The sequence below is a fragment of the Filobasidium floriforme genome, assembly GCF_021052385.1.
Source record: "Filobasidium floriforme strain CBS 6241 chromosome Unknown HD553scaffold_10, whole genome shotgun sequence".
NCBI lineage: Eukaryota > Fungi > Basidiomycota > Tremellomycetes > Filobasidiales > Filobasidiaceae > Filobasidium > Filobasidium floriforme.
Window position 1 is genome coordinate 666,968 of NW_025763631.1, and position 24,813 is coordinate 691,780.

Here is a 24,813-nt window from a genome sequence, read left to right on the forward strand (position 1 = left end):
TTGACCGGACTGACGATGGTGATCATATCCTGATCCGAATCATCCATTAAATCAGGGGTACTTGTTGGCATCCTGTTCCGCGATCGGGTGTTTGCAGCGGGAGAGGCGACCGGGACGGGCGCAAGGGCTGTCCTTGTGCGCTTGGCTGGGGTAGTCTGAGCAGCACGGGTTGATGGTGGTTCCACAGTGAAGACGGGGACCTGATCCGTTTTGACTGGGGTGTCGACGTTCTTTCTCGGTCGACCTCGACCCCTCTTGACCGGCGAGGACGCGTCGACCGGCACGGACTGCTCCTCGCTAGCTTGCACTTCCCGGTCCTCGACGTGTTCGGCCCCGACATCAGCCAACAACCGATCCTCCTCTTCGGCCAGATCGGCAGCGTGTCTCCCGAGCGCGTAGGTGATTTGCGAGCTGAGTTTGTACATGACCAGCAGAGGCAGGAGGAGCCAGATCCTGTGGAAATACGAAGGAGCACGGCGATGAGAACGAGACGGCGGGCGATAGAGAATCGTCATCGCCTAGGAACGGGAAGGAGTGCTTACCCCTATTTCGATGGGATCGCAAGAATATTCAAGGGGGACACAAGATAACGTCGAGGTGGTGTATTATAGGTAGGCGAATTATCAGTAAGCGATGCGAAGACGACGAGTCGAGTTTTGATCGAAAGGCACAAGCGAAGACTTTCGGTACTCACGTTAGGGATGATCCAGAATACCAACAAGTCGTACGGGTGATTATGCCCGATCGAGCAGCTGTCACAGAAGTACTCTGTCACCCGGAATCGACCCTACCGTCAGGGTAGGATTTGCGCTGTCGAAATTCCAAAGGGGACTAACCTTGAAGGCAATATAGGACCGTTTTGCTGAACATCATCACCGCTGCTGCGAACCCGATCAAGGGCGCCTTCGGATCGGACCTCTTCTCGCTCCCTTCCAGTCTCCATCGTTTGTTCTGACTAAAGTGAGAGAGGTAGATGTACTCCAGATTGAGAGTCGATTGAATGATGTTGAGCGTAGCTTGGGCAGAGGTGAACCCGGTAATAGATTTGGAGGTGAAGCCAGGGAGACCGTACAGGTGATCGATCTCGCCGTATAGTCTGGAGGATACGGCAATTCAAGAAAGGGAAGCGTATCAGACAGAATCGTATGCGAGAGGTAGAGAGGCAAGAAACTCACTCGTACGGCTTCCAGACCCAATGCAGATCTCCTCCGGGCATCGACCTCGGCCTCAACAGACAGTAACCGGCATCTAAAGCGAAACGAGTCGGGCATGGGCATCATCAGAAATCGCGCGCAGCGTTTGTTTTCATCCTGCTGATGATAACACAGATCTATAGCACAGAGCTACTCACCCCAGAGAAGGACGACGCTGCTCAACCCGAACCAGATGCTTATCCACGATGGAGGTCGAAGCGAGGGAGAACGGATGAGCGCCGCGGCAGGCTTGGAGATCGCTGGAGGCATCGAGCGGGCAAGAAGCGGATATACGTGTCCGTCTATGATCAACGTCTCGGAAATGCAAGTCGCCGTGTGTATATGCGAAGGTAGCACTCGATACCCGACATACTGGTAGAGTAGCGTAGATTCCACTTGAACCTTTTCCACCGCAAGGGGTAACATTTCGTTTGTTTACATTTCGTCAGAAACAGCAGAGCAGAGACTTCGCGCGAACCGATCATCGCGGCGTTTCAGTATTTCTGATGCATCGACACATTGCTGTAGATGCAGCTCGAGATTGCAGGTGTCTTTAGGGGCTGTGAATCCAAGTGAGATCATCTTTTCCCTGAGATCAACCTCTTTATCTAATTCGAGGCTCATTGGGTGACGATTGGAAGGTGGATTGAGCGTAAGCATGTTTGAGCATACACGAGCCTTAAGGGCACATCTTAACACTTGCAAGAACTGGGGAGGACGATGTTAAAGCTCGTCGAGCATGCTCCGATCCAGCGGTGCGAAGCTTTCGCTCCTGATTACTGCTCAAGTTACAACAGTCTCGCTATATCGTCTCGTCTCTGACGCCATCATCATCGTCGTCGTCATCGTCCAGGTCTAGACCCATCATGCCCAACAACCTTCCGACTTCCTTGCCCGCCCTGACTCTCCGCTCGTCCTCGTTCTCGAACATACCCAACTCTGCTCTCGTCCTGTTCAGCTGATCGAGGATGGCTTCGAGATTGACCTCTTGGTCAAGGTCGAGGTCAAGGTCAAGATCCGGGTCTTCCGCACGCGTGTTGGGATTCAAAGCGTAGCTGGAAGAATTCGAGAGGAACGGCCCGAAATCGTCCTCGAAGCCTATGGATGCCGTTGCATCGTCCTTACCACCTGCATTATCTGCCGACGCTGGTAGCGAGGCAGGTGTAGGCGAAACAGCACCGGGCTTATCGCTCAGCCAGGCTTCGAGGTCGTCCTCCATCCGCTTCGAATCGGCCAGGTCCCGGCTGATCACGCCTTCCTTCTCCACCGCACCAAGACCTTGACCTAGACTTGAGTCCAAGTCCGAGTTCAAGTCCGGGTTGGTTCCCGGTGCCAGAGGAACAATATGCCGCTCGACGTCTTCCCGATCGACTTCTCGATTAGGTTTAGGCTTGGAGGTGGCAGATTTGGGTTTCCTCTTCATGCCTTCCCACATGATCGTTTGCAGGGAATCGAAGATGACCTTCAAGCCGTCTTCTTCCTGCAGATCCTCCTCATCTAGGTCTCGCGGAACACCCACCTCCTCGTCGCGAGCTATCGTAGCGTCTCCCTCGTTCAAAGAGTGATGAACGAACTCCCACCCGAATGCATCGAACTCCTCTGAACCTCGTACTCGGATGTCTTCTTCGCTAGTTCCAGTCCGACTCCCGCCCCTGTTAGAGAGGTACAGCGCATAACTCAGTTCCATTGCGGGTTGATGCTCGAGAATGGTCTGAAGGTATTCGGGAGGAGGTTTGGGCTGGAGCCGGGAAAGTTCCGATGCGGCCAGGTCAGACAAGGCAGATCGAGTCCACAACGGAGCGTTCGGAGATGAGATGAGATACGGTTAGCTTAGATCAGAAATCTCGAAAACTTTGCCAATCTCCCACTTCTACTCACAAGATCGTTCGAACCCGATCCCGTGGCGATCATCGACTCGTCGGAGAAGGCCCAGACAAACGCCTGAGCTGCTCCTTCTCCTCCCTCTGGTAAACATAGTGACCTGAAGACTAGTGGTATATTTGTCGTTGGACTTCTTGACCCAATTGGAGATGAAGAGGAAGAGGACTGGGAGGAAGGAAACGTGGAGGATGGCCCGCTGACGCAACAAAGGTACAGAGAGATGTCGGCCGTATAATACTTGTTGTCGATCTTGTAAGTCAAGATCTCTTCCGTGGCATTGCGAGCATCTGTCGAGATGTTTGCTTCGGATTTGTGATCTGATCGCGAGCCCGTACTAGTCTGAGGCGCTCGAACGTCATCCCGAGCTGCAAACAGTGGTAGAAGCATGTCATGACTCGTCAGACCAAGTCTAGCGAGCGGTCAGGACCGAGAAGCTGACCCAGTAACGCCTGGCGGAGTGACGAGTACGTCGAAGCGTCTGTAAGGAAGATGACCGAGTCCGAGGATGACATGGCTCTAGGTGGAGGCGTGTTTCCCTGATGGGCCCGAATATTTGGGGTCAAGGTATTAGAAGAGTTATTTGTTGGAAGGTCGAGCGATATGATGAATATGAGCAAGTCGTAATATGCTTCCGAGCTAGCAGTGAACCGGAAGTATATACTCTCGTTTGGTTCGTGCCTCACGTGACCGTTCTAGTCTCGTTTATAAGGAAAGCAGGTGATTTGGAAAAGATGGAGGTTGGGCGTGATGAGCACAAGACAGTTCTCAGGATGAGTCGAATCCGTCAAACTAAGTTGGAAGGGATCCAGCCGAGCTCAACCACGTTCGCTTACGTAACGTGACGCAACTGTCCCGGTCACGGCCGGCGGCGGAAGGCCAAAGCTGGGGAAGCGACGCGACTGACTGTCGAGCGACGACGACGTTCCAAGATCCATCTGATCAAGGTTCGAACAAGACCTCACGACATCATTTACTCAGGCCAAACGATACCATCACATACTTGTTGCTGCCACTTCTCTATCCCCCTCACTCTCGCTACATCTATACTACGCTCGTTTCGCACCCACACTTTCGACTTTTCTCTCCTGAAGAGGACAGCCACTCTTTTTTGATCGATATTTCTACCTTCATCAAACAATAACAAACAAACGTCACATTCGACGACGACGACGACGACGACGACGACGACGACATCTTTCGCCACAAACACAGCTTCAACCACAACCTTTATTCGTATAGACAATAGCTATCTCTAGTATCATATCATTGGCTGCCAGATTTTCAAGCTTGGTATCGACCTTCAGCTGGGCCACCGAGAAAGGACACTACTAAGTCTATCGCTAGTTCCATCACCGAGGTTGACGATTACGTCGGACAATCTGAACCGGACCATTACCTACAACTATATCCGAGTGATCTCGATGTCTTGATACTACAAGCCTCTCTAACAGAGTTCATTCGCCGCTTCAACCCATAAAACCTTCAATATCGCTCTTATTCCAGTCGATAACAACCTAGACCGGGCCATCCGTGGAGGACAGTGTATACGAGCTGGTCTCGAACATTGCCACACCTGACATCCACTGCAACCATCAGGGGTCAACTAGTGCTTCCATACGACATACCATTCGAAATCAAAGCACTTTGTCGATCTACTTCGATACACGAAAACACAAACCAAAGTCAGACGGAAATCGAGATCAGGACGATGGAATTCGTGCTCCCCGGCATCGAGACGGTCGAGGTCGAGGCACCGCAGAGCATTTCATTAGACGACGAAGAAAATGTGGAAACCGATAGAATAGGGGAGAGTGGAGAGAAGGACGACCCGGTCGAGAGTCAGGTCAAGGCGGTCTATGAACGACGCCGGTTAGCCCAGTTGGTAGCTGCCAAGAAAAAGGTCAGCCCTCTTTTCCTTCGAGCGAGTGTAGAAGGAGCGGTCAATTCTGTGGTCAAGGATGCTGACTGTACTGATATACTGGCTGCTATGTAATAGTTACGTTCGTTCAGACAACAGAAAGCAAAGAAACTGCTGCCTAGTCCGGTGATCGATCCGTCTCCCGAGGTTGACGAGCGGGAAACGTCAATACGGATGGCGGACAATTCCGATCGAGAAGAAGATCCCCCATCTAGCTCCAGCCATCAACGACCGGTCACCCCGATGTTTCTCGCGCCTTCGTGGAACGCTCCGGCGTCCAGTTCGGGATCGGGGTCGCATTCAAGAGCTCGATCGAAGTGTCTCACCCCGATGGATTTGGCGCTCGTATCTCCCTCACCTCAGCCCGCCAATATGAATCAGGATCATAACCAGGATCCGGGGTCTATGCTGTTGGGTACGAAGGGCTTGAGCACGGGTGCTAGCGAGACGAGGCTGGCAGGGAGAAGGAAGAGAGAGGCTTTGAAGCCAATTAGGGTACAAGAGATGGGCAGATCTGGGTCCGGTTCTGGGTCCGGGATCGGCCTGGGACTAGGATTGGGCATAGGATGGGGAACGGGTCGAGAGATGGGAGGTGTTGATGTTCAGTCCGAATCGTCCTCTTGGGCTGAAGACAAGGACAAGGGATCCGACCGTCCTTCTCCACTCCGTGACAGCCCTCGGTCGAGTGAGAACCGAAAACGTAGATCCTTCAAGAAGATTGTGCCTACGCATCGTCATACTGGTTCGGCAGATAGTCTTCGACGACTAGGAAGCGGGTGGAATGGCGGCAGACGACCTGAGGGAAGAGGCGTATTTGGCGACAATATGGAAGAGGAGATGGGGATCCGGACGGCGCCCGGGAGGTTGGAAGGGGTGGGCTCTGATGCAGGGCCCGGGCTGGGAGGGTTGGGGGAACCCTTCTCGATCCCCCGATTTGGTGCAAGGTTGGAATCGGCCGCGGGAGAGACAGAATCGAACTTAGAGATGCCGGGATTGGACTTTTCGATCCCGATGGATATCGATGCGGATGCACCGAGCGAGATGCCGCCTTTCTCATTTCCTCAACGAAAGGGGTTCGGATTTGCTCGAAACGAGGTCGAGGGAGAGGTTGCGGATGAACGGCCGGTTTCGATCTTGCCCGAACTTGCTGTAGTCCCCTCGACACCGGCTTGGGAGGAGTTTTCTCTGCCCGCTCTCGATTCGAATTCACCAGGACGCGCCTCAACATCGAGTCCCTCGCCCGTACCAGAGGAACGAGTCAAGCAGCGGTTCGAGGGGTTCAAATTCGGACAACCTGCGCCGGCGGAGTCAAAGCCGACCATGTCTGCATTTTCGTTTGGCAAAAAGCTCGAACCCGTTGTTGTCAAGTCAGACCCCGTGGCCGACGACATGCCCGTCTCGGCGGTGTCGATGCCTAGTCTACCTTCGACTCCGACGAGGAAGAAGCGGCATTCCCACACTCGCTCGGGGTCGGTCTCGTCGTATCACGCATTCTTGCCGCACAGCGGGGTGCCAGCCGCTCCGAGGTCACCTGGCATGCTGTCGATCGATCAGATGCCGCTCACCTTTTCCAGCCCGAGCGGAAGGCTGAGTCCCGGTCCGTCCAGTCCGACAGAGGGGTTCGATATGACCAGCCCTGTCAAGGCTCCGGGAGACATCAAACTCGATCGCGAGGGCGCACTCAGGACGCTCGAAGGTGCGAGAAACGGACTCGCTGCTGGTGCGTCAGTCAATGCAGTGTCAAACTTGACATGGCCCATGCCCGGTGTGGATGGGCTGTTTGGAAGGGATGGCAGGCGTCTCAGCGCGGGTGGTCTCGGCGCTCAGGGCAAGCGGCGCAGCCGGAAGAGTCTGATGATGGAAAAGGCTCAGCAAGAGGCACCCGAGGTGCAGATTCCCGATCTCGATAGCGACGAAGAGATCTTGGGACAGGACGTCTCGTCGCCGAATCCGTTCGGGTCGGCTCCGTCATCACCGCGTCCACCGGTCAAGGAGAGGCCGCTTTCGGGAATCATCTTGGCGCCCGCTTCGACTCGGGACTCGTTTGAAAAGATGTTCAAGGCGCCTCCAGCGGCGGTAGCGCCTGGTTTCGGATTGACATTGGCGCCGACCATGGGCGCGAGCGTCGAGCCGCATCTGAACACGTTGGTAGAAGAGGAGGAGCCTGACGAGGAAGAGCAAGAGGTTGCGGATCCGACAACACCTAGGGCCGCCTCCCCGATAGCGTCTCCGCCACCAGTATCCTTGACGTCCACCCGGATGAGACCGCTACGCCTGCTGTCCATGTCTTCCGAGTCGGCCTCGTCCATGAGACCGTTCGACGCGGATGACTCGATCTCGGATCGCCATTCGTTGAGTTTTGAGCGTGGTCGGTCGTCATCCATCGAGTCTACCCCCATGTCGCCCGGGTCGAATGCGGCGTCCGACGTATCGACGCGGAGGACGAGCTTTTCTAGCAGGACTTCCGCGTCGGCTATGGAGGAATCGGCCAAGGTCGGACGGAGACCCAGAAGTCTGGTAGGATGGGGCAAGCGGGTGTCAAACGTGAGCTTGAGCGGTTCCGTCAGGACGCTCAACGAGGTGTCCGAGTCGGCCGACGTCGAAGATCCGCAACACACGCCGCGGGTCACTGGCGCTACGGAGCAAAAGGTTGCCTTGCCTTCAAGTTCGCGAGTTCGCAGGCGCCGCAGTCTTACGGCTCACAGTATCGCTCTGGGGTCGTTTGAGAACTGTGACGACGTCGCGTTGCTCAAGGAGAAATTGGCAGACGCCGCGATGGAACGCATGGCAATGGAGCAGGACATTCAGGATTGGCGCGGACGATGTGGAGATTTAGACAAGCAATTGAGGGCCGAACGGCAGCAGAGCGGGGTGTTGCGGGATCGGGTCCGGAGACGTGAGTCGGCCGATTTCGGAGGCGGTAACGTCAATTTGCTTGCTGACGGTCCTTGGATCGATAGTCGGCGACCATCTCTCGCAAATCTCTTCTGCGGCCAGTCCGTCGGAACCGTCGGTGCTCGAAGTCGACACACCCAGCCAGATGATGGCGTCCATGCGTGATCAGCTGTTCAAGTTGGCACAAGAAGTTGAGCGCGAACGCAAGGCCAAAGTGGATGCCCTCGCCAATGTCGCCGGCCTGCAGGTCCGTCTCGAGGCGCTGGCGCCTGCGGCTCGGATACAGGAGCCGTCGTATCAACAAGGTGCTGGTCATCCTCTCGGCGTCGCCTCGTCTGACCCAACGAGCAGGCTGCGAGGGTTTGCATTTCCCCGTGGACCGGTCCCTGTGTCGAAAGGCGGCCCCGAATCCAACGACGAGCTAGGCGCCACGCTAGTTCCGGCGGCCTCGCATTCGTTCGAGTTGTCTCGACCTCGACACCACTTGCGTCAGGAGAAATCGGACCGTTTGCCGCCAGTCGTCACCCTCCCGACCTCGCAGCCCTTGCGGCAGCTGGATTTTCGGGCTTGTTGTGGGGTTTGTCGAGGGAACGTGATTGAGCTTTAGTGAGGATGCATTTTGGGATTTTCTTGTTTCTCGTTCTCGTGATAGTATAGTGTGCATGGGACCTGGGAATTGTACAAAGTACGGCCGAATATCGTTGTAGCTTATACCATCGGATCAGGACAGACGAGCGACCCGGATCTGACAGACGGGGTGATCGTACGAAGGACAGCCGGTTGTCTAGGGTCCCTGTTGTGACTTGAACACGGCACACTTACGCGCGCGTGCGCCCCGCCACAGAACAACTTTGACGTCGTCAACCGCGGTCCCTCTCGTGATTCGAACGCAGCACCCCCGGGCGCAAGAGAGCGCAGTTGATTCCATGGTGTCTGACAGCATCTAAGGCAGCAAAGTAGACGGACAGTAGAATCGAGCGCTCGCGCGGCCGATGGTCCGGCCATGGAAGGCTTAGACTGCTGCAACGACAGATTGGTTACAAGTGCATGCGTCGGTGCAGACTTGCTTGTGAACCTGGACGCAAAGTCGTGCCGAGTGCGATCGAAAACCGCATTTTCTCGAAAGGGGAATGCTCGCTAACATGAGTCTTCGACAAGAATATAAAAGGACACAGGTGTTGTCATCGCGGTGGTGCTTCACCGTCGTGATGACATGGGCAAACACGGTATTGACAGGGTATCGCCAAGAACCAGGCGTCGTTACTGGGGATCACATGTTTTCGTCCAAGCCAGTCTGAAGTTGAGGACCTTGATAATGGTGGGTCAGTAGAACCACAACAACGTCGGACCTCAATACAATCTGAGATCCCCTCTGCGCCGCTGCGATAGATCGGAAAGAATACACGCAAGCGCGACCGTTTTGAGCTGCCATATCAGGAATTTCCATCAGTCGAAGGTCAGCTTGCTCGTTCGCGGCCGAACGGAAGGAGGTCAGAGTGCAGGAAGAGAGGAGGAGCATCTCTTTAGGTAGGCGAGACAGCTTGACAAGGCGCCGGGTTGAAACGTCGAAGAATCCCGTGCCTCCGACGGGAAAAAGACCCAAAATTTGCGGAAAAGAGGCAAAAAAGAATGGGTCCCACCTGTGACTCGAACACAGCACCCCTGAGGCGGTATAATGTGTTCAGGTCACGCGGCTCAATTTAGCTTCCGAGATCTCAAAGTTTGCATCCGATGATCTGCTCTCGCGCGTCGTTCTCGAAGGTTGCATCCGACCCAGGGATCTCGCGCGCCTCCGAGTAATTCGCCGCGCCAAAAGAGACAACTCGCGGATCCGGACAACTCGCTCGAAGATGACGATTTTTTGTGACCCAATTCTTTGGGTCACAAAATAACGTCATCGATTAGTTTCAGCGCGCTAAAACTAAAGTAGCGCTGCAACATCATGCGCGCACATGCGCCGGACATGTCGTCATTTACATGTCCGCATCTGCCCAAGCTTCATGGCGTCATGGTGGTCCTACTCATCCTCTTTGATCTCTGTAGAAGAAACCGTCGCACCGATATCACAATCAAGCAATTCAAGCACAACATCCCGAGTCGACATCTGTTTCAGTAGTACATCAACACCTCATTCATCATGCCTCCCCGACGTGGTCCACCGGCCAATGTCGGCATCAAGGTTACGGAGCGCCCAGCCGAAACCGCTCAACGAGCGGCTGACCGACTCACCGAACAAGCCCATCAAGAGGGCTATGAAAACCCCTTTGACTATGTCTCCAGCGAGGTCGACCGTCATCTATTGATGTGGCCCGTTGCGGCGAGTCGCATCATTCGACTCCGTGTTACCCTCGGCTACCTTATCGAATACGTCCAACTCGTTGTCAAGATGGATGTTTCGCAAGCCCTCGACATCTCTGATTTCGAGCGGTTCAAGAAGATGATCTTGGGATATCTGGAATATCGTTTGAGCCGTTCTACGGGTACCAAGAAGATAGCTGCATCGACTTTACAGGTACGTCCGCGCTCGAACGGAACGCGTGGCCTAGCAAATCGCTAACGATGTGTTTCGTCTACGCTCGACCCTCACTGTGCAGCATGAAAAGTGGGACCTTATTGCCCTGATCAAGTTCTCTGCCCTCCCCGAGATCACCGCAGACCAGCACAAGAATCTAGTTACGACATTGTCCCGCGTCGCCAAGAACATGATCCGGGACCACGAACTTACAACGAAGGTGTCGAGAGTCATGCTACTCGGTCAGAAGGAGATTCGATTGTTACTAGATAACAATTTCGACGAGTCGAGAGAACATGTCTTTCATCTAAGACTACAAGATAATGTTCTTCTGTTGTTCTACTTCTACACGATGGCCAGGCCAGGCAGCCTCCTCGCGACTAGACCCTACCCCAACAAGGGTCTCCGATGGAAGGATATCAAATTCTATCGTCACGCCGATGGCGAAGAGCTGTCTGATCTTGACATCGTTATCAATATCGACAACTTTAAAGGTCATCAACTCGATACGGCGCTTGAAGTCGAGTACGACGTCAGGGGCACGACCGACCCGAGGAACCTCGTTTTCGACCTGCCCGTGCTTCTCGTAGCTCTCGGATGCCACCGAGATATCTTCGAGAATCCTGAAGATATCTTTCATAGCGACTCGGCCGCCATAACCGTCAAGGCAGATCACCTCAACGATCCGATCTTTCTCGGTAGAACCTCTCGCTCGGGGGTCGGTGACCAGCCGATGACTTATGAAGCATCCCGAGTGCAATTCCTAGCCAATTGCACCGAAGTCGGGTTACTATCCTCCGGTCAAAAGGTGACGACCTACGGTAAGTTTCCCAGCTTGTTCGGATGCTAGACCACCCAGCCCAACTTGTTTCACGTCCACAACGCTGACTGAACGCTCTTGACGAATCTCAAGGTATAAGGAAGAAGATGGCGACCGAGAACGTAAAGACGTTCGGGTATGACATCACTCGCAAGCTTATGGGGCATGGAAGTAGATCAAAAGCGCTGGAATCCCATTACGACATGTCGGCTTATGAAGTCGACATGACCGGGGCTGCGCTGGGCGAGCAGTCCTCGACGAAAGTCAAGTTGGGCCAACACCCTTTCATCCAAGCTGGTTTCAGACGAGCAGCCGTTGTAAGTACCGCATGCATGAATGCCCGGCCGCTTGCACTGATCGTTACCCCTTGGTTCTCCTCGATATCCTACCGCTTGGGCTAGGATTTCACTCTACAGGACGCGATCGACCTTGATCCGGAGTGCGACCTGTACCGCTGGTAATTTGATAGTCCCGCCCTTCGATTGACTTGAGCTTACCTCCGCCGTGCGTAACAGGTACATTTCGGAACTCCGCCACGCGTTCTTGACTGGATCCAGTGATTGGAAGCTCCTCCCTTTTTTCACCGAAGGAGATACCCCGGTGAAGGCAGGTCAGTCTCTTGTACGGCATCATGTCCCGAATCTACACCTCATTGATGAAAGTAATTCCCTGCGCAAAACGTTTGGTAGGTACAATCACGGAAACCCTGAGGAAGCTCATCCTCCGCTATCGTACTAGAGTGAACACTCTTCGGTACATGACAAGAGTGTCGCAGGCCGAGCTTGATCTGGTCCAAACACTTCAGGAGCAAAAGAGGTTGTTGGCGGCGTCGGAGGTTCCCAGTACCGTTCCGGAGCGTCTACGCAAGGGCCTAGCTGAAAAGGAAGCCAAGATTGCTTTCGAGATGAACGCTACCGGAGAATTCGACAACAACGAAAGCGTGAAGATCAGGTTTGCCGTCCCCGAGCCGGATCCAGAAATGGACGATGTAGAGGACGATCTAGAGGTCGTAGATTCTGCCCTTGAAGATGAAGAGGATGAGGCGGCTGCTGCTGCTTCCACCGAGACGACCACTGCGACCGTCCCCGCCGAGACAAGCCCTGCTCAGATGATGGTCGATGAGGCTGCGACCGCCCCCACCGAGACGACCACTGCGACCGTCCCCGCCGAGACAAGCCCTGCTCAGATGATGGTCGATGAGGCTGCGACCGCCCCCACCGAGACGACCGCTGCGACCGCCCCCACCGAGACGACCGCTGCGACCGCCCCCGCCAAGACGACCTCTGCAAAGATCAACTGGCTGAAAGACGTAATCAAGACCGCAAATGCCGCAAAGACCAAATCACACTCTAAATCACCTTGTGTAAGTACAGCTCACGGGCTACAAAGTACTAGAATATGACGCAGGGTTTCACACCGCCAGGGCAACACGTACTGTTGTTTGCGCTGAGAGGTGTACGGAACTCTGCGCCAAATACAAGTAGCAATGAGCTAATGACGTAATAATGATGTAGATGATGTGCGAAGAAGAAGCCGGAGAAGTAGGCGCCAAAGTGGAACTCTACACGTCGCGGGAGCTATGGATACACCAAGCACATGGCCCTTATCACTCGCCCGCCGGACGCTTCGATAGATGGCTCAAATCGACATCAGATGATCCCGCGACTCTCCACTGCCCTCTTTGCAACCATGAAACACATGGGAAAGGGGGCAGGTTACCGTCTGTGCCTCTAGCTGAGCAACATTTGTACGCGAAACACGTCGCCGCCGAGAGCCCCGAAATGCCTGCGGACCATCAGTGCTACCTTCGTTGCAAATACGAGCTGCAGTTTCCGACCCCCAGGGAACGAGTAGAATTTGGGTGGAACAAAGGTACGTTCAGGGACAAAACCCGCCAACCGTTCAAGACTCTGACAAAGGGTTTTCGTAAAGACCGTTATCATGATGGGTTCAGCGTCGAACGTTGGATTCGAAGCAAACTTCCGGCAGATGACGTGAGTCTGTTTGTGTTCCGCATTCAAGTTGGCTCTAGCCCAATCTCACCACTCTCTAATGTTACGGACGAAACGAAAACATCACCGTTCCTCCTTCACCGACATGAACGAAACAGGAGCGGCTTCTCACGGACGACGATTACCGTTACCATGGCTCTTCGACCGTCACCGAGGATGTCATGCGACATGCCGAGTCCTGGTCCGATCTGCCTACAATGGAGATGTTTGGAAAGGTCTTGCGATCCCGAGACGGCATGTAATGCATGTAGCGCATCCTTTCTCATTGATATGAAATCTTATTCTTATGTTAAAGTACGGAAAAGACAGTTTGTATGGAGACATGCGGGTTGCTATGTTAAAGTACGGAAAAGACAGTTTGTATGGATACATGCGGGTTGCATGGTCCGCTAGGTATGTGATGGTGTCTCGTTAAGTGAAAGTGCCGTGATGTTGTCGTTGTCGTCAGATGAAATGCTGAGAGTCGTCGAGTGAAATGCTGAGTGAAATGCTGAGTGGAGTGGAAATCGTCGAGTAGAAATGCTGAGTGAATGAAGCATTCTGTCTCTGAACAACCCGAATCAGTCCCAAACCCAAACAGATCCGCGACTAAGACTGACCATTCGACCGGTTCATCGTTTTCCCCATCATCGCTCTCCCCATCATCCTTCTCCCTATCATCGCTCTCCCTACCAACGTTTCCTGCCTGCTTCTCCCCACCAACGTTTCCCGCCTGCCCAGCCTCGCGAAGTCCCTCGCGAAGCCCCTCGCGAAGCCGCAGCTCCAACTCTAGCTTTCTGCATTCCTGTTCCAAAATTTTGAGCCTGATTTGATCGCTCTTGAGCTTAAGGATCTAGATGGAGTGGATGTGAATACGCCGGAGAGATGGAGTGGATGTGAATACGCCGGAGAGATGGAGTGGATGTGAATACGCCGGAGAGATGGAGTGGATGTGAATACGCCGGAGAGATGGAGTGGATGTGAATACGCCGGAGAGATGGAGTGGATGTGAATATGCCGGAGAGATGGAGTGGATGTGAATATGCCGGAGAGATGAAGTGATGTGAATACGACGGATTGCGTACCTCTGCTGGATAATCCCCAATCAGCTCCAGGACCAACTGACGCTCGCTCTTCATGATCTCGATAATAGCGTTATCTTTCATTCATGGGAGAGGTCAACAAGAGGTGTCGCGAGAGACAGGGCAGGGAGGCACTCACCAATCAAAAGTTGCTTCTCCCACAGCACCAACCCCCTCTCCTCTTTCGCATACCTCAGACCAAACATCAAGTTATCCTTCGTCTTCGCGGTCCAGGGCGCTATGTAAAGGTGGATCAGCCTGAGAACTAAGGACTAATAAAGGGAAGCGACGAGACTGAACTCATCGAGGAAGCGACGAGATGGAATCAATCAAAGGAAGCGAAATACCGACCTTTGAGCTCGTCGTCCGCACACCCCCACAAGATCCGAGCGGCATCCGACATGCGGATGTCAAGGGATACGGGGTCCTTGTCCTTCTATTGTATTCAAGTTAGCCTCGAAATTGTCGGCGGTAAAATGGCGAATGAAGCGAGGTCGGGGAGTCGGCGGGGAGGATGAACGGTACCTCAAGTGCCTTTTTCGCCAACTTCTGCTGTTTCTTCTTCTCGGCAGCCTTTTCTTTCTTCTCCTTGGCAGTAAGTCCCGCGTCAGGATCCTCCTCGTCGCTTTCGTCTCCCTCTCGAACTTTCTTTGCCGGCTGGCCACCATCCTCGTCGTCGTCCTCGCCGCCGTCGTCCTCTTGATCCTTTCGGCTTCTCTTACGGCTAGTCTGAGGATTCTCCATGGCTTGGAGGAGTGCTGCAGCATCAGTAGTCCTTCCTCCTTTGAACTGAGTACCGGTTGAGGTTCCTCTACCCCTTCCTCCTCGTCCGCCCCTGCTACCTCTTCCTCGGCGGGAAGATCCTCCGCGGGATGATTCGGGTGCGTCTTCGTACAGGGTATCGTCGTCCATGGCTATTGTTTGGGCTTGTATCGGATGCAGAGGAGATGAGACCGATGATGTGTACACCGTGATTGATGAATTGACGATGTATGTGGTATATGATGCATGTATACGTATACGTACAAGATATACAAGATATATTGATATATTGATGCAGTTGATGGGATCGCGGTTGATGGGATCGCGCGCGGGGGTCCTTTAATCAATCTGCATCCGGCGCTCCGATAAGGAAAGGTGATTCACCTTGTACCGGCTGGAATCACGTGAGAGGTCGCTGATCGTAACCCCTGAGAAAGTTACGCGACATGCATGACAGCGAAAGGAGAAATCATCCGGTGGCAGGACTTTTCATGCTAGGACGCTCTTGGTCGCACCTGGATGCATGTAAATGTGCCCCTAAATCATGTTGCATGACAGCTTGTATGCCTACCTGTTCACCTGGCCATGAATACTCAGCCTCTGGTATATGATTCCCATAGCATATTGGTCCGGATCAGCTCGAGACGGTTTGAGGATCCCATCTTCAATCTTGAGGCTCATGGCGTCTTTGCAGCCAAAGGGCTGTATATTTCATCCCTGTTGCGGTTGACAAGAACAGGGCGAACGGTGTGAGCTTCTGATACCAGCAAATCCAAAAAGATTGGCTTGCTCCAAGGCAAAAAGGAAGGTCCCACCCCCGACTCGAACGGGGCACCCCTCCCAATTGCGGTGTTACACCCTAAGGGAGGATCATAACCCCTAGACCAGCGGGACTTTGATGTTTAGGTCGTTCCCGAGTGGTATCGAGCACTTGATCGATCGCCCGGACCAAAATCCGCACTGCTTGGCACTTGGGAGCAATACGATCGATACGGGAGGTCATAACCCCTAGACCAGCGGGACCTTGATGTTTAGCTCGTTCCCAAGTGGTATCGAGCACTCGATCGATCACCCAGACCAAAATCCGCACTGCTTGGCGCTTTGGAGCGATACGGAGCGATACGGTCGATACGGGAGGTCATAACCCCTAGACCAGCGGGACCTTGATGTTTAGCTCGTTCCCGAGTGGTATCAAGCACTCGATCGATCACCCAGACCAAAATCCGCACTGCTTGGCACTTTGGAGCGATACTGTCACTGCTTGGCACTTTGGAGTGATACTGTCGATACGGGAGGTCATAACCCCTAGACCAGCGGGACCTTGATGTTTAGCTCGTTCCCGAGTGGTATCAAGCACTCGATCGATCACCCAGACCAAAATCCGCACTGCTTGGCACTTTGGAGCGATACTGTCACTGCTTGGCACTTTGGAGTGATACTGTCGATACGGGAGGTCATAACCCCTAGACCAGCGGGACCTTGATGTTTAGCTCGTTCCCGAGTGGTATCAAGCACTCGATCGATCACCCAGACCAAAATCCGCACTGCTTGGCACTTTGGAGCGATACGGTCGATACGGGAGGTCATAACCCCTAGACCAGCGGGACCTTGATGTTTAGGTCGTTCCCGAGTGGTATCGAGCACTCGGTCGATCACCCAGACCAAAATCCGCACTGCTTGGCACTTTGGAGCGATACGGTCGATACGGGAGGTCATAACCCCTAGACCAGCGGGACCTTGATGTTTAGGTCGTTCCCGAGTGGTATCAAGCACTCGGTCGATCACCCAGACCAAAATCCGCACTGCTTGGCACTTTGGAGCGATACGGTCGATACGGGAGGTCATAACCCCTAGACCAGCGGGACCTTGATGTTTAGCTCGTTCCCGAGTGGTATCAAGCACTCGGTCGATCACCCAGACCAAAATCCGCACTGCTTGGCGCTTTGGAGCGATACGGTCGATACGGGAGGTCATAACCCCTAGACCAGCGGGACCTTGATGTTTAGCTCGTTCCCGAGTGGTATCAAGCACTCGGTCGATCACCCAGACCAAAATCCGCACTGCTTGGCGCTTTGGAGCGATACGGTCGATACGGGAGGTCATAACCCCTAGACCAGCGGGACCTTGATGTTTAGCTCGTTCCCGAGTGGTATCAAGCACTCGGTCGATCACCCAGACCAAAATCCGCACTGCTTGGCGCTTTGGAGCGATACGGTCGATACGGGAGGTCATAACCCCTAGACCAGCGGGACCTTGATGTTTAGCTCGTTCCCGAGTGGTATCAAGCACTCGGTCGATCACCCAGACCAAAATCCGCACTGCTTGGCGCTTTGGAGCGATACGGTCGATACGGGAGGTCATAACCCCTAGACCAGCGGGACCTTGATGTTTAGCTCGTTCCCGAGTGGTATCAAGCACTCGGTCGATCACCCAGACCAAAATCCGCACTGCTTGGCGCTTTGGAGCGATACGGTCGATACGGGAGGTCATAACCCCTAGACCAGCGGGACCTTGATGTTTAGCTCGTTCCCGAGTGGTATCAAGCACTCGGTCGATCACCCAGACCAAAATCCGCACTGCTTGGCGCTTTGGAGCGATACGGTCGATACGGGAGGTCATAACCCCTAGATATTATAGGCGTCACGTGACGCGCGACCTACGGTGCGCGTCGCCTCGGGGTCTCGTTCGGAGACCCTCTCGGAGACCCTCTCGGTGACCTTTTAGGAGATGTTCTCGTAGACGTCTAACTAGTACCTTGTAGTAGTTAGACATCCGTTATTACATTACTATGCCTACCGTTACCTTTCCCCAGTCCCGCGACCTTATTACCTCAAGACCCGGCAGGTCGGCTGCCAGGCCTTATAGAATAACGGATCACCAAAGGACCCCGGCTGGGAACGTGAAAAGGGGTAGTGATGGGATCCCGCTGCACATTGGTGCTAGCGGTAACCCTAGTGGTCCGGAGAGCCACCTCACTCTGGTAGGAGTGTTCTACCCGCAGGGGATTCCCGTGCAGGCAGTGATGATGGTAGATTCGGGGGCCACGGGTATGTTCATGGATCGGACGTTCGCGAGGATCCATAACTTTGATGTGATAGACCTAGAGAACCCTAGGACCGTTACGGTCATCGACGGAAGAGAGATAGTGGGTGGTCAGATCACCCAGAAGGCACATGCTATTGTGCGGACAGGATTGCACCAAGAGAAGGCGGAGTTCTTCTTGACGGATTTGTGTGGGTACGCGGCGGTCCTCGGGATTACATGGTTACGACACCATAGCCCACACATCCAGTGGGATACGAATACGGTCACCTTCGCGGACGACTGTTTGAAGAAAGGATGCGTCAAGAAGGTAGAGGTAGTATGCTCCCCCGACGAGGTGGAGATAGAAACGCGGAATATCGATCCGCTGTCGAGAATGAAGGAGCCGATCACGGAGAATCTCGTGGTGGCTCAAATGCAGATGACGAGGGAGGATGAGGAGCGGGCCCGCAGGCCGGACCTGTGGGACTGGGACGTCAAGCCCACCGACTCGATTCAAAACGAACTCGATCCTCCCGAGTACATGGAGAAGTTGCGAGACGTTGTGCCGAAGAAGTACCATGAGTACCTCGGAGCGTTCTCCAAGACGAAGGCAGACTCGCTGCCGCCGAAGCGCTCGATCGATCATGCGATCGAGCTGAAGCCTGGGACAACTCCCACGTATGGGAAGTTGTACAACCACTCGCAGAAGGAGACGGACGCTCTCAAGGCGTGGTTGGCGGAGAACCAGGCGAAAGGGTTTATTCGACCCTCGAAATCCTCGTGTTCGAGTCCGGTACTGTTCGTACCGAAGAAAGGGGGTGAATTGAGGCTGTGTATTGATTACCGCCGCCTCAACGAAATTACCGAGAAGGACAGGACCCCCCTGCCGCTTATCTCGGAGACCTTAGATCGCCTACGGGGATCGAAGGTATATACGAAGATGGACCTGAGGGGAGCGTACAACCTCCTGAGGGTCAAAGAGGAGGATGTTTGGAAGACCGCGTTCACGACACGCTATGGTCTGTTCGAATGTCTCGTCATGCCATTCGGTTTGACAAACGCGCCGGCGACGTTCCAGCGCTGGATGAATCAGGTCTTCCAGGACATGTTAGACGTGTGTGTGGTCGTCTATTTAGACGACATATTGATTTACTCCGCCGATCAGGAGACACACGACGAGCACGTACGGGAAGTGCTGAGGAGGCTACAGGCGAATGGCCTGTACGCAAAGGCGGAGAAGTGTGAGTTTGACACGACGGCGACGGAGTTCTTGGGGTATGATATTGCCCCTACGGGGGTCAGCATGAACCCGTCGAAGGTGAAGTCGGTGTTGGAGTGGGCGGCGCCTCGAAATATTCGAGGCCTGCAGTCGTTCTTGGGGTTCGCGAATTACTATCGCCGGTTCATACAGAACTACTCCAAGAAGATTCAAGGCATGACGGCCTTGACAAAGAAAGGGGTGAAGTACCACTGGCCGGAGTCAGCGGATGCTGCCTTCAAGGAGTTGAAGAAGGCGTTCACCGAGGCGCCCATCCTCGCTCACTACGACGAGGAGCGCCAGGTGGTACTGGAGACGGACGCATCATCAGGTGCGATGGGAGCGGTGATGTCGCAGGTAGGGGACGACGGGAAACTACATCCCGTGGCGTTCATGTCGAAGAGCCTTACGCCGGCTCAACGAAACTACGATGTACACGATCGCGAGCTGCTCGCCATCGTGTACTGCTGCCAGATATGGCGGCATTACCTAGACGGGAAGTTCCCGGTGAGGATCCTTACGGATCACAAGAACCTGGAGTACTTCAAGAAGGACAAGATGTTGTCCCACCGACAAGCGAGATGGTCTCAACTGCTGAACCAAATCTCGTACACGTTGGAGTACAAGCCGGGGACAGAGAACGGGAAGGCTGACGCGCTCAGCAGGAGAGAGGAGTTGATGGAGGAGACGGAGCCCAAGCAGGCAGAGACCCTGCTGCGCCCCGTTAATGCAGACGCGTTGGTGGTCAGCGCAGCGACGGTACAACCCCCGTTGAGGTTGTGCGGAACGATCCCCGTCATAGGGGATTGGTTTTTGAAAGCGTTGATCCCTGCGGGACAAGAAGATCCGGTCGCGAGAGACCTGATCAAAGGCGTCAAGGAGGGAACCTTGACGAATAGTCGGTACAGTCTGAGCCCGGGAGGCGCGCTCATGTACGACGGGCTGGTGTATGTTCCCGATGCGGGAAGCTTGAAGACGGAGCTCTTGAAGAGGCTCCATGATGGGAAAACCGCCGGACACTACGGGCGGGACAAGACGGAGGACCTGGTGAATAGAGATTTCTACTGGCCGGGTATGAAGGCGTGGATTAGCCAGTATGTGGCTAGCTGCGACAAGTGCCAGAGGAATCGGAGGCCAAGGGCCAAGCCAGTCGGGGAGCTGGCTCCCCTGAAGGCGGAGACGGAACCCTACCAGTCGATCACATGGGACCATATCACGGACCTACCGGAGTCGAGGGGTTCGAACGCGATCCTGGTGATCGTCGACCGCTTCAGCAAGCGGGCACATTTCGTGCCTTGTCGGAAGGACAACGACGCCAAGGTGTTGGCACAGATGTTCCTGCAGGAGTGGGTACGATTGCATGGGTTTCCCCGGCAGATCATCTCGGACAGGGGAACGCTGTTCACATCGAGGTTCTGGAGGGAGTTCTGTGAGTTGTCCGGTGTCGAGCCTAGTTATTCGACCGCCTTCCACCCCCAGACGGATGGTCAGACGGAGCGCAGTAACTCGACGCTCGAACAGTACTTGCGGACGTACGTCAATTACCAGCAGGACGACTGGACCGATTTGTTGCCCATGGCGGAGTTCGCCTACAACAACTCGAAACACTCGGCGATCGGTATGTCGCCGTTCATGGCATCGGAAGGGCGGGAGCACGCCGTCGAACTCCCCATGCCTATCGCCAAGGATTCGGCTGTGGAGTCGATACAGGAGTACAGAGAGCGGATGAACAACATCTGGGAGTCTGTTAATGTCGCGCTGAGACAGGCCAGGGAGGATATGGCGAAGTACGCGAATCGGAAGCGTACGGCGGTACCGGATGAGGGGTACAATGTTGGCGACATGGTGATGTTGTCGTCGGCTCACGTCAATACCGTGAGGCCGAACAAGAAGTTGGAGTGGAAGACCTACGGCCCGTTCAAGATCACGGAGGTCGTAGGAGAAGGTCGCATGGCGCGACGTTTGGAATTGACACCGGGGATGCGTAGAATCCACCCGGTGTTTCATGTCTCGCTGCTCATCCCGTACAAGCCGAACGAGCTTCCTGGGAGAGCAGTGGACCCACCCCCTGAGCCAGAGGTGCTGGACACTGGGGATTTGGGGTGGGTGGTATCGGAAATCGTACACTCCAAGGAGTTGCGTTCAACGCGCGCCGGGCGTAGGACCCAGTACTACGTGCGCTTCGAGGGGTACGGGGACGAGCACAACGAGTGGGTTAGCCCCTCGGATTTCCACCACAACGACACGCTGGTGCTGGAATTCCATAAGCGACACCCTGAGTTGCCGGTACCGGGCCGCCAAGAGTACGGCGATGCTTGATGCGCTCGGAGCTCGCATCTAGGAGGGGGATCCTATTATAGGCGTCACGTGACGCGCGACCTACGGTGCGCGTCGCCTCGGGGTCTCGTTCGGAGACCCTCTCGGAGACCCTCTCGGAGACCTTTTAGGAGATGTTCTCGTAGACGTCTAACTAGTACCTTGTAGTAGTTAGACATCCGTTATTACATTACTATGCCTACCGTTACCTTTCCCCAGTCCCGCGACCTTATTACCTCAAGACCCGGCAGGTCGGCTGCCAGGCCTTATACTAGACCAGCGGGACCTTGATGTTTAGCTCGTTCCCGAGTGGTATCAAGCACTCGGTCGATCACCCAGACCAAAATCCGCACTGCTTGGCGCTTTGGAGCGATACGGTCGATACGGGAGGTCATAACCCCTAGACCAGCGGGACCTTGATGTTTAGCTCGTTCCCGAGTGGTATCAAGCACTCGGTCGATCACCCAGACCAAAATCCGCACTGCTTGGCGCTTTGGAGCGATACGGTCGATACGGGAGGTCATAACCCCTAGACCAGCGGGACCTTGATGTTTAGCTCGTTCCCGAGTGGTATCAAGCACTCGGTCGATCACCCAGACCAAAATCCGCACTGCTTGGCGCTTTGGAGCGATACGGTCGATACGGGAGGTCATAACCCCTAGACCAGCGGGACCTTGATGTTTAGCTCGTTCCCGAGTGGTATCAAGCACTCGGTCGATCACCCAGACCAAAATCCGCACTGCTTGGCGCTTTGGAGCGATACGGTCGATACGGGAGGTCATAACCCCTAGACCAGCGGGACCTTGATGTTTAGCTCGTTCCCGAGTGGTATCAAGCACTCGGTCGATCACCCAGACCAAAATCCGCACTGCTTGGCGCTTTGGAGCGATACGGTCGATACGGGAGGTCATAACCCCTAGACCAGCGGGACCTTGATGTTTAGCTCGTTCCCGAGTGGTATCAAGCACTCGGTCGATCACCCAGACCAAAATCCGCACTGCTTGGCGCTTTGGAGCGATACGGTCGATACGGGAGGTCATAACCCCTAGACCAGCGGGACCTTGATGTTTAGCTCGTTCCCGAGTGGTATCAAGCACTCGGTCGATCACCCAGACCAAAATCCGCACTGCTTGGCGCTTTGGAGCGATACGGTCGATACGGGAGGTCATAACCCCTAGACCAGCGGGACCTTGATGTTTAGCTCGTTCCCGAGTGGTATCAAGCACTCGGTCGATCACCCAGACCAAAATCCGCACTGCTTGGCGCTTTGGAGCGATACGGTCGATACGGGAGGTCATAACCCCTAGACCAGCGGGACCTTGATGTTTAGCTCGTTCCCGAGTGGTATCAAGCACTCGGTCGATCACCCAGACCAAAATCCGCACTGCTTGGCGCTTTGGAGCGATACGGTCGATACGGGAGGTCATAACCCCTAGATATTATAGGCGTCACGTGACGCGCGACCTACGGTGCGCGTCGCCTCGGGGTCTCGTTCGGAGACCCTCTCGGAGACCCTCTCGGTGACCTTTTAGGAGATGTTCTCGTAGACGTCTAACTAGTACCTTGTAGTAGTTAGACATCCGTTATTACATTACTATGCCTACCGTTACCTTTCCCCAGTCCCGCGACCTTATTACCTCAAGACCCGGCAGGTCGGCTGCCAGGCCTTATAGAATAACGGATCACCAAAGGACCCCGGCTGGGAACGTGAAAAGGGGTAGTGATGGGATCCCGCTGCACATTGGTGCTAGCGGTAACCCTAGTGGTCCGGAGAGCCACCTCACTCTGGTAGGAGTGTTCTACCCGCAGGGGATTCCCGTGCAGGCAGTGATGATGGTAGATTCGGGGGCCACGGGTATGTTCATGGATCGGACGTTCGCGAGGATCCATAACTTTGATGTGATAGACCTAGAGAACCCTAGGACCGTTACGGTCATCGACGGAAGAGAGATAGTGGGTGGTCAGATCACCCAGAAGGCACATGCTATTGTGCGGACAGGATTGCACCAAGAGAAGGCGGAGTTCTTCTTGACGGATTTGTGTGGGTACGCGGCGGTCCTCGGGATTACATGGTTACGACACCATAGCCCACACATCCAGTGGGATACGAATACGGTCACCTTCGCGGACGACTGTTTGAAGAAAGGATGCGTCAAGAAGGTAGAGGTAGTATGCTCCCCCGACGAGGTGGAGATAGAAACGCGGAATATCGATCCGCTGTCGAGAATGAAGGAGCCGATCACGGAGAATCTCGTGGTGGCTCAAATGCAGATGTGTCACCGAGTGAAGATCGGAACCGGAACGTCGGCTCAGCATAACCTCGGACTTATCCCGACGCGCTACGGAACGCGCCTTTATTTGGCCTTTCCGCCCGATTAAGCCCAAGACGCGCTCTTGACCGGTCGAACACACCGCCGCAACGTAGTTTAGAGGAGGGCGATCTATTGTAGAGTAGAATGAGGAGCTTAGAACCGAATTGGGTTCTAAGCGACGATATCGAAGTTCATCATACCGTTACCTTCTGTATCGTGGACTAAGTCACAACGAAACGGCCGCTATAGTACCAAAACGCCCCGAACCGCCCAACAACTCCCGCGTCGACGTATTCTAGCCTCCCCGTGACAGTATATCGTCGCTTCAAAATGTCTGCCCAGCGATCCACTTCTGCCCAACCCTTTGGTAGAACGAGGCTTCCCCGCAGCGGAAAAGCCACGGTTCCGCCCGAGACGGTAGAGGAGGATGACTCCGCTAGACAAGAACAAGACGAAGACGAACAAGGTCCGGCGAAGAATAGCGCCGGAGAAATTACGAACGCCGGCGAGGACGCCGAGGAACAGAACGACCGAGAAGGGTTAGATGACCAACTCGATGGAACAAGGGAACCGGATGACGAAGAGCAAGAACTGAGTTTGACGGAAAAGCTGTTTGAGGAACTCGAACTCCTCAAAATGAAGAACCAAAGGTTGGAATTGGAGATGAACGCGATGAGGGAACGGGCGGTGGAGAGGCCAACAAGGAAAGGAACGACGGGAGAAGAGGGCAAAGTGTCCGAACGCCGATCTGTTCGGGCACGGGTCCAGGCGGAAAAGTACGGAACCGCCTTGTCCGACAGCGAAGGAGATTACATGGATCCCGAAGACGTCTGGGAGGGCGTCGACCCG

The 24,813-nt window shown here is 54.6% G+C and overlaps 6 protein-coding genes and 1 non-coding gene across 7 annotated transcripts; 2 read left to right on the forward strand and 5 right to left on the reverse strand.

The window, feature by feature from the left end:
- Positions 1–68: 68 nt before the first annotated feature.
- Positions 69–1,567, reverse strand: HD553DRAFT_26233 (uncharacterized protein). Its single transcript, XM_046177425.1, has 5 exons — positions 1,352–1,567; positions 1,176–1,248; positions 837–1,096; positions 695–768; positions 69–453 (listed from the first exon to the last, which is right to left on the reverse strand). Exons 1-5 carry the CDS (start codon positions 1,461–1,463, stop codon positions 340–342), a joined length of 633 nt encoding a protein of 210 aa, XP_046036915.1. The 5' UTR covers positions 1,464–1,567; the 3' UTR covers positions 69–339.
- A 223-nt stretch (positions 1,568–1,790) lies between these two features.
- Positions 1,791–3,803, reverse strand: HD553DRAFT_311030 (uncharacterized protein). The gene is made up of 3 exons (XM_046179908.1): positions 3,514–3,803; positions 3,072–3,439; positions 1,791–2,931 (listed from the first exon to the last, which is right to left on the reverse strand). The coding sequence occupies exons 1-3, from the start codon at positions 3,584–3,586 to the stop codon at positions 1,996–1,998; spliced, it is 1,377 nt and encodes a 458-aa protein (XP_046036916.1). The 5' UTR covers positions 3,587–3,803; the 3' UTR covers positions 1,791–1,995.
- A 529-nt stretch (positions 3,804–4,332) lies between these two features.
- HD553DRAFT_311032 (uncharacterized protein) lies at positions 4,333–8,618 on the forward strand. Its single transcript, XM_046179909.1, has 3 exons — positions 4,333–4,974; positions 5,071–7,888; positions 7,953–8,618. The coding sequence occupies exons 1-3, from the start codon at positions 4,783–4,785 to the stop codon at positions 8,492–8,494; spliced, it is 3,552 nt and encodes a 1,183-aa protein (XP_046036917.1). The 5' UTR covers positions 4,333–4,782; the 3' UTR covers positions 8,495–8,618.
- A 1,406-nt stretch (positions 8,619–10,024) lies between these two features.
- Positions 10,025–13,818, forward strand: HD553DRAFT_355235 (uncharacterized protein; the record flags this gene model as incomplete). Its single annotated transcript, XM_046183817.1, has 9 exons — positions 10,025–10,399; positions 10,482–11,220; positions 11,313–11,536; positions 11,621–11,676; positions 11,735–11,829; positions 11,909–12,582; positions 12,734–13,091; positions 13,152–13,213; positions 13,330–13,818. 9 exons carry the CDS (start codon positions 10,025–10,027, stop codon positions 13,471–13,473), a joined length of 2,727 nt encoding a protein of 908 aa, XP_046036918.1. The 3' UTR covers positions 13,474–13,818.
- Positions 13,819–14,440: 622 nt separating this feature from the next.
- HD553DRAFT_26353 (uncharacterized protein) lies at positions 14,441–15,321 on the reverse strand. The gene is made up of 2 exons (XM_046177437.1): positions 14,644–15,321; positions 14,441–14,530 (listed from the first exon to the last, which is right to left on the reverse strand). Exon 1 carries the CDS (start codon positions 15,202–15,204, stop codon positions 14,743–14,745), a length of 462 nt encoding a protein of 153 aa, XP_046036919.1. The 5' UTR covers positions 15,205–15,321; the 3' UTR covers positions 14,441–14,530; positions 14,644–14,742.
- A 540-nt stretch (positions 15,322–15,861) lies between these two features.
- On the reverse strand, positions 15,862–15,948 carry HD553DRAFT_t55. Its single transcript has one exon. It is a non-coding gene; the product is annotated as a tRNA-Pro (tRNA).
- A 5,970-nt stretch (positions 15,949–21,918) lies between these two features.
- HD553DRAFT_341958 (uncharacterized protein) lies at positions 21,919–23,079 on the reverse strand (the record flags this gene model as incomplete). The annotated part of the gene is made up of 1 exon (XM_046182694.1): positions 21,919–23,079. One exon carries the CDS (start codon positions 23,077–23,079, stop codon positions 21,919–21,921), a length of 1,161 nt encoding a protein of 386 aa, XP_046036920.1.
- Between the last annotated feature and the right edge of the window lie 1,734 nt (positions 23,080–24,813).

Excerpts from the sequence above, each read along its gene's own strand:
- HD553DRAFT_311030 (XM_046179908.1), bottom strand. The coding sequence starts at position 3,586 with ATGTCATCCTCGGACTCGGTCATCTTCCTTACAGACGCTTCGACGTAC. Across the intron at positions 3,440-3,513 it reads ACTCCGCCAGGCGTTACTGG|CTCGGGATGACGTTCGAGCG; the intron begins GTCAGCTTCTCG and ends CACTGTTTGCAG. Across the intron at positions 2,932-3,071 it reads GATCGGGTTCGAACGATCTT|CCCAAACCTCCTCCCGAATA; the intron begins GTGAGTAGAAGT and ends TCCCGGCTCCAG.
- HD553DRAFT_311032 (XM_046179909.1), top strand. The coding sequence starts at position 4,783 with ATGGAATTCGTGCTCCCCGGCATCGAGACGGTCGAGGTCGAGGCACCG. Across the intron at positions 4,975-5,070 it reads TGGTAGCTGCCAAGAAAAAG|TTACGTTCGTTCAGACAACA; the intron begins GTCAGCCCTCTT and ends GCTATGTAATAG. Across the intron at positions 7,889-7,952 it reads GCGGGATCGGGTCCGGAGAC|TCGGCGACCATCTCTCGCAA; the intron begins GTGAGTCGGCCG and ends TTGGATCGATAG.
- HD553DRAFT_26353 (XM_046177437.1), bottom strand. The coding sequence starts at position 15,204 with ATGGACGACGATACCCTGTACGAAGACGCACCCGAATCATCCCGCGGA.
- HD553DRAFT_26233 (XM_046177425.1), bottom strand. The coding sequence starts at position 1,463 with ATGCCTCCAGCGATCTCCAAGCCTGCCGCGGCGCTCATCCGTTCTCCC. Across the intron at positions 1,097-1,175 it reads TGGGTCTGGAAGCCGTACGA|ACTATACGGCGAGATCGATC; the intron begins GTGAGTTTCTTG and ends CGTATCCTCCAG. Across the intron at positions 454-694 it reads TATTCTGGATCATCCCTAAC|GATCTGGCTCCTCCTGCCTC; the intron begins GTGAGTACCGAA and ends GTATTTCCACAG.